This window comes from Gossypium hirsutum, chromosome A03 (assembly GCF_007990345.1).
Source record: "Gossypium hirsutum isolate 1008001.06 chromosome A03, Gossypium_hirsutum_v2.1, whole genome shotgun sequence".
NCBI classification, from domain to species: Eukaryota; Viridiplantae; Streptophyta; class Magnoliopsida; order Malvales; family Malvaceae; genus Gossypium; species Gossypium hirsutum.
This window is the reverse complement of record NC_053426.1, coordinates 2,603,716-2,610,338: the sequence shown is the minus strand read 5'-3', so window position 1 is coordinate 2,610,338 and position 6,623 is coordinate 2,603,716. Positions and strand designations below refer to the sequence as shown.

The following is a 6,623-nucleotide window of genomic DNA, read 5'->3' as shown; positions in this document are numbered from 1 at the left end:
ATACTCATTGAAAGTTAGAAAACAATAATAAAAGGGACAAATAAATAAATAAAAACGGAGGGATCATCGATCGAATATCGATTTAATTGATTGATTCAAAACAACAGAATCGAATGGAATGAATGTAAGAGTCAGTGGATTCAACAATGAAAGGCGTCTACTCGGCGCCCGGAGATTATATCCACTTCAAGTCCCAAGTCCCTCTTCACAAGATCCCTGTAATTTATTTTTTTTATTTCGTTTTTTTAATTTTTATAAAATTTTGATCATAGGTTTAATGGCTTACGCTTACTGTGGTACTGGGTATGTTTTTGTTTTAGCTATGGTCTATTGTGTGGTTGTCATGTTGGTGATAATTTCGATTGCGGAATTGCCAAGTGTTGTTCGAGCTGGTCCTAGAATTTGTTTAATTCTATGTTTTACTTTTATACATTTATAATTCAAGTTGTTTTATTAATTTTGTTTCATCTGTGAATGTGTTTTTCTTTATTAAGCCACTGATCCATATGAACTTAGATTTCCCCATTGAGAAATTTTTTTTAAGGGATTTCAATTTGATATCTGAAGGGTTGGTTTTGGATTATGTAAATTTTTGAATTTTTATCTGCCCAGGTTTACCAGTTGACATTGTTATTGCACTGGGGAAGAATGTATTTTGATTCTATGAGACGTTATTAACCAGTTTGTAGTTGTCTGGTTTTCCTTAATGCTGCTGAAGTTTTGTTATTATTTTTAAACTTCTATGCTTATGATTTTGGGTTCCTTATCTTCTCTATGGTGTAACTTGGCAGCTGTTTTTAAGTATATGGTTGGTCATACAAGGTACATTTTGATTTCTGATAAGTTATGCTTTTTTTTCAAGTCTAGGATAGTTGACCAGTCCTTGGTTTTTATATTGCTTAGCATGTGTCTCGAAAGGAGACACACAGCACGTCTCTGCTATTACTTCTTATACTTATCTTTGAAGTTTCATATTGTTTTCACAGATTGGCACAAAGCAGTGGCGATATTATGATTTTGGTCCCAAAGTAGTTCCTCCACTTATATGTCTTCCTGGAACTGCTGGGACAGCAGATGTCTACTACAAACAGATCATGTCCTTGTCCATGAAGGTTGTAAGATATTTATTATAATCTCTTTGATAATATCTTGGTACTTTTTTCCCCCTTGTTTTAGTTCTTGGAAGAATTCCTTTGGGAGCTGAGATAGGCTGTTTTATCTCTCTAAACCCACAAGAACAATAAAAGGAAACCTTCATAGGCTATCAGTTCTTTTTTATGGCTGCTATATTTGTCTCCTTATTGCTTTTTGTATTAAGATATACTGGATGTTTTGTAGTTCTGTAACTTCTGTTTTGTGTGAGACTTGGTTCCTAATTCCTTATAACCACTGCCAGCCTGAAAGGCTCCCATTTCATTTGTTGGTTGGTGGAAACATTTTACTTGTTTCTTGTAGATGGTTTTTCAAATAACTATATGGTCTCTTACCAAACATTACGTTTATGACGGTGACGTATTTTTACTTGTTTCGTCTAATAGTTTAAATTTCACAAATGTTCAGGGTTATCGGGTAATTTCTGTTGATATTCCATGTGTTTGGAATCATCAAGAGTGGATTCAAAGTTTCGAAAAGTTCTTGGATGCCATTGATGTTCACCATGTGAGAAATTATTTAATTTTTTGGCATATCCTTCATTCCTTCCCTACCTACAGCATCTGTTTTTTCCTTTTCTGCGGATATTTGATATTTATTATTCCTTTTATATCTTTCGGAATGAAGAAGAGGCTGCCTACATAAAGTGACACAATATTTTACTTAATTACTCTCATAGTAAGTTCGTTTCATGGTTCTAAAATGGCAATCGTATCCCAATTTGCTGGTTTATGGCAGCAGCTGTTAATTTGAATTCTAGCATTTGCGTAGTAAACTAAGTAACATATCTTTTACAGATACATTTATATGGCACATCTCTTGGAGGCTTCCTAGCTCAACTTTTTGCCCAACATCGTCCTAGACGGGTTAAATCCTTAATTCTATCAAATACATTTTTGGAGACAAGCAGTTTTTCAGCGGCAATGCGTTGGGCACCTATGTATGTCTCTATTTTCTTCTTATCAACTCTAGGCTGGATTATATTATAGTTGTTTTATTTGTTGGATTGTGCATGCAGTGATCATTTTCATAAGGTTTGCCTCATAGCGTGCTTTAAATTTATTGGCATTTTGAAAACAAATAACCATTCATGTGCAGTTTAGTGTGGCATCGAGTAAAGGACAATTTTCCTTGCAATGAGTCAATTCCTGTAAATTGACCACCTGCTTGCACGCGTGCATTTATTGGGTGAATGAAAAACTGTATTCATTCTGCTTTCACATATTTTTTTTCTATATGAGCTAGTATTGCCTGTGATATAGGTTTACCTATTGCTATACATAGTTGTATATTAACTATTAAGTTTAATCAATACTTTTTAGTTTCTGTTCAGTTTTTTCTCCTTTCATGATCTTTATTACTTGTTTCTTGTAAAAATGAGTGTTCCTAAAATATTACCTTGTCACATGCAGTGTTGGTTGGGCCCCATCTTTTTTGTTGAAACGATACATCTTAACAGGAATACATGATGGACCTCAAGAACCTTTCATTGCTGATTCTGTAGATTTCGTTGTTTCACAGGTAAGTTTCTAGGAACACAGACCATTTTTCTTTTTTGGTTTATTGTGACCATCATTTTGTGTGAGGCATGTGTTGCTTTCATATAGTTTTCACATGAGATCTTGAAGCAATCTTGCATCAAGTTTATAAATGTACAATGCATTTTTGGTCTTCCGCTTGATAGTTTATAAATGTACAATGCATTTCACATCCTCTTCTGCTGTTAGAATTGGTCATCCTGGCAAGAAAAAGTTCTTGTTTCCATAAGCTAGATGTAATACTAGTACAGTTTTGCTAGATTTTTAACTTTGTTCTATCAATTTAGAAATGTAATCAGGTAAGGTGGATCTCACTCCGTGTATCATCTTTATGTTCAGTGAAATTCTGAACGCTTTTACTTTTCTATAGGCTATTGCCTTTCTGTTAGAAGTCTGCATTATGTATCATGCTCTTGCCATCTGAGGCCATATATGACAATCATTTCAGGTCGAAACTCTCTCAAGAGATGACTTAGCATCCAGGTTGGCTTTCACAGTTGATAATGCTTCAGTTGGGCCTCTTCTACTTTCAGATTCATTCATTACTATAATGGATGTAAGTTGTCTGAAACTCACTTTTCATGGGTTTGTACACAAACATATTTCAAGTATTCATGCTTTTATAGGAAACAAGGGTTATTTCCTACGTACATCATTAGCTTTTTTTCCTTTAAAAGTGAATGAAATATATATTGTAATTCCTTTTAAGTGTGATTTTATAATAATTTTTCGTTGAGTTCTTCATTTTTAGCTGATGGCTCCATTATTAACATTGACTATGTGGTCTTGTAGACAAATGACTACTCTTCAATTCCTCAAGAACTCAAAGATCAGCTTGGTGAGAGGTATCCCGCTGCTAGGCGAGCTTATCTGAAAACAGGCGCGGATTTCCCATTTCTTTCCCGCCCAGATGAAGTTAACCTACATCTTCAGGTACATAACGTGTAATGCTTAAATACATGACTTGTCTCATAATGTTTAGTACTGTCAGTATATTTAGAAGCCTGTTATTTCTACTGGTGTGTTAAACATGGCAGCTGCATCTTAGACGAGTTGGAGTAGAAGCTAAGCCAGATTTGGTTCGAACCATCCCAAAAGATGGCTCTGGTGGGAGCCCCGGCAAAGAGAATGATGAAAAGAAGGATCATGATGACCAACCAAACGGCAATGGGGGCAATCCCGAAAGTACTTCCAAAGAAAGCCAGTCACCTCCGGCTCCTGAAAGTTCAGAATATCACGGCCTATATGATCAGCTACTCAGCAGTGCAAAAGTCATTTCCATAGGTCGCCAAGATTCAACATTGATGAAGAATCAACACATTTTAGCCACCGGAGTCCTTCAGGTGACTTGGGAGTTCTTTATCTTCTCATTGCTTCCCATTTATGTTTGCTCGTTGTACATTACTCAAAATAATGTTTGGAAATTCAGAGAACTGGTGTAAAATAGAACATAACTTAGCAGTTTCTTTCTCATTGTTGTTGTTCACTGATTTTTCTCATGTTTTTTGTTAGCTATTTTAGTATTGTTAACTGAGTTGATAATTTTTAAGAGTTTATTGATCATGAAATCACGTGTAATATAATTACTTAATCCGAGGTTATGGTTGTTGGATTTTTTATATTTAAACATTATTTTAATTCAATGAAAAATAGATTTGCATTTGCAAATGTTCTACTTTCTTCTTGCCTTTATTTCTATTTCTTGAAGTTACAGTTAAACTGAAATTCAAACAAAATGGCATCAAAGCTCTCTTCTAGAAGAATTTAAAATCTATGAAACACGGACACGTGGAGGAGCCCCTTGTTCCGGTGTCTTGTGCCATGTGAACAGCCAAGCCAGGCCGAAAACCTGGTGAACTTATCAATGCATGTAAGGCAGTCTATGCGACTGCTGTATGTTGCTGATCTCGAAACCATTCTGAGGGCCACCATGCTGCTCTAATTGCTTCAACCTTTATATCTTCCTGTCCCAGTATTGTCAATGAATCAGACCCTTTGAAGGCTTCTTCTAGCCGCAAGACACCCATTCCACAAAAACCAAATGCAGTTGTCACACTCCCTGTTTTCTTACCGGAGGCAGTGTTAATCACCTCCGAACCAGCAGTAACTTTCCTTTCTACCTCTGAAATAACAGAAAGGTGTTAGCCGTGTCGTTGCAAAGATAATTAACTTTGTCAAATCCTACCCGAGGGAGATTACCTTTTCCGTTATTATCAAGAAACTTTAAAGGAAGCAAACGTTTGCGAATAACCCCCCTGTGGTGTGTACGAGCTATATAAGCTCTTGCCCGACATAGCACCCTTTATCGAAGCTGATTGCATTTAGGCCTGCAAAATTGTATTCAAGTGGATTTGCCTTCCCTAAACAACATAATAACAATGTCACAAGCAGATGCAAACTATAAAATTGAAGTTGAAACATGCAAGAAATATTCGAGAAACTTAAGTACGCCATTAGCAGCAAATCAAACAAGCACCTTTTGGAATTTCAGTTGAGCCTTCTGCAACTCCCTTTTCTAATCTCCACAAAAGGTATTTCTCTTCATCCGTTTCTTTATCGGACTCAACTAAAGGTGCTGCAACAGAGAAAATAACACATATAAGTGACAAATAGGTAGCATGCATGAGCGGTGCGACTCTTACGAAACAATACATCTTAAAACTGATTGTTATCTCAAAGCCAATGACGAAAGTTCGGTGAACTCACGCGTGGTACCAGATGGGAAAATTCCCCTAAAACCGAGACAATCCAATCTAGGATCCTTAAACCATTGCCATCCAACACCATTTCCATGTGAAGCTGAATTGCCAGAACGATCATCGCCACCCGTCCAACCAACTGAAGGTGCCACTGGTTCTTCAACGGATGGGGTATTTTTCAGACAGACCCCGACCATACCTCTGCCAGCAATAGAAGTCTTCTGCCACATTCTCAATATCAACTTTAGACCACAACCGGTATCTGCAACATTAAGTAAATGCAACAAGCAATAACAGCAATTTTAGAGTTCCTATTACTATAAAAGACGAGCACACATCACACTAGTTGGTATAATGATCAATGCCTTAAGAGATACAAGAACAGTTTAGATTTAATTCAACAAACAATATAGAATTCATGCTGATTGTGAGTTATAAAAACAAGAGCATACTAATTACTTATCTTCTTTAAACAACAAAAAAAAAAAAAACTGTTCTTTGAAAATCTAAATTCAATCAAAATTATAAATAAATAAAAAAACAATCTTTAAGAAAAACTAAAAATACCCACATCTTAAGAATAGCCAACAACTCATCCAAGACCGACCCATCAACATCGGCCAAAATCTCCACCGACCCATTCCTGTCCTGCTTCTCCTCCGGCCGGGATTGTCTATACAAGAAAAAGTCATACGAAACCTTCCTTGAGGAGTCAAAAGAGCTGCATACATAGGCGGAACTACGGGCGAGTTATCTTCATGTGGGGATTCACCGAACCTCCGTACATCGTTGGATAAAAGACCCTGAAGGAATTTGATGGTGTCGGGTCCTGAGAATCGTATTACGGACCGGGACTTTAAGTGAGAGCAAAGAGGAGCGGCATTTTGAAGTTGGTGAAGGTGACGATGATGGATGAGAAGACAAGGCCTGAAACGGTTCATTTTGGAGTCCTTTTGGGATGAAGGTTTGGTTTGTAATACTTGTTATAAGTTAGTATGCAGGTTCACACGTAGCCTTCGTTCAAGTTTTAGGATCGTGACATAAACACGTTTGGAGCAAGATTACTACGAAGTACACACAACAGATGTTCGACGAATTTCCTTAATGAGATTTGGAAATGTTTGGATTTGAGGCATATATTAGGGTAAAGTACATAGTTGATAAGTTCTTGGAACCAAAAATAAAAAAAAATTACAATTTAGACACTGTTATTATATATTTTTTATCATTTTAT

The 6,623-nt window shown here is 36.4% G+C and overlaps 1 protein-coding gene and 1 pseudogene across 1 annotated transcript; one reads left to right on the top strand and one right to left on the bottom strand.

Annotated features, from left to right (window-relative positions):
- LOC107963667 (maspardin) lies at positions 1–4,286 on the top strand. The gene is made up of 8 exons (XM_016900099.2): positions 1–218; positions 987–1,112; positions 1,561–1,659; positions 1,950–2,092; positions 2,565–2,673; positions 3,139–3,246; positions 3,483–3,623; positions 3,728–4,286. The coding sequence occupies exons 1-8, from the start codon at positions 147–149 to the stop codon at positions 4,130–4,132; spliced, it is 1,203 nt and encodes a 400-aa protein (XP_016755588.2). The 5' UTR covers positions 1–146; the 3' UTR covers positions 4,133–4,286.
- Positions 4,287–4,333: 47 nt separating this feature from the next.
- Positions 4,334–6,623, bottom strand: LOC107963668 (putative transferase At4g12130, mitochondrial; annotated as a pseudogene).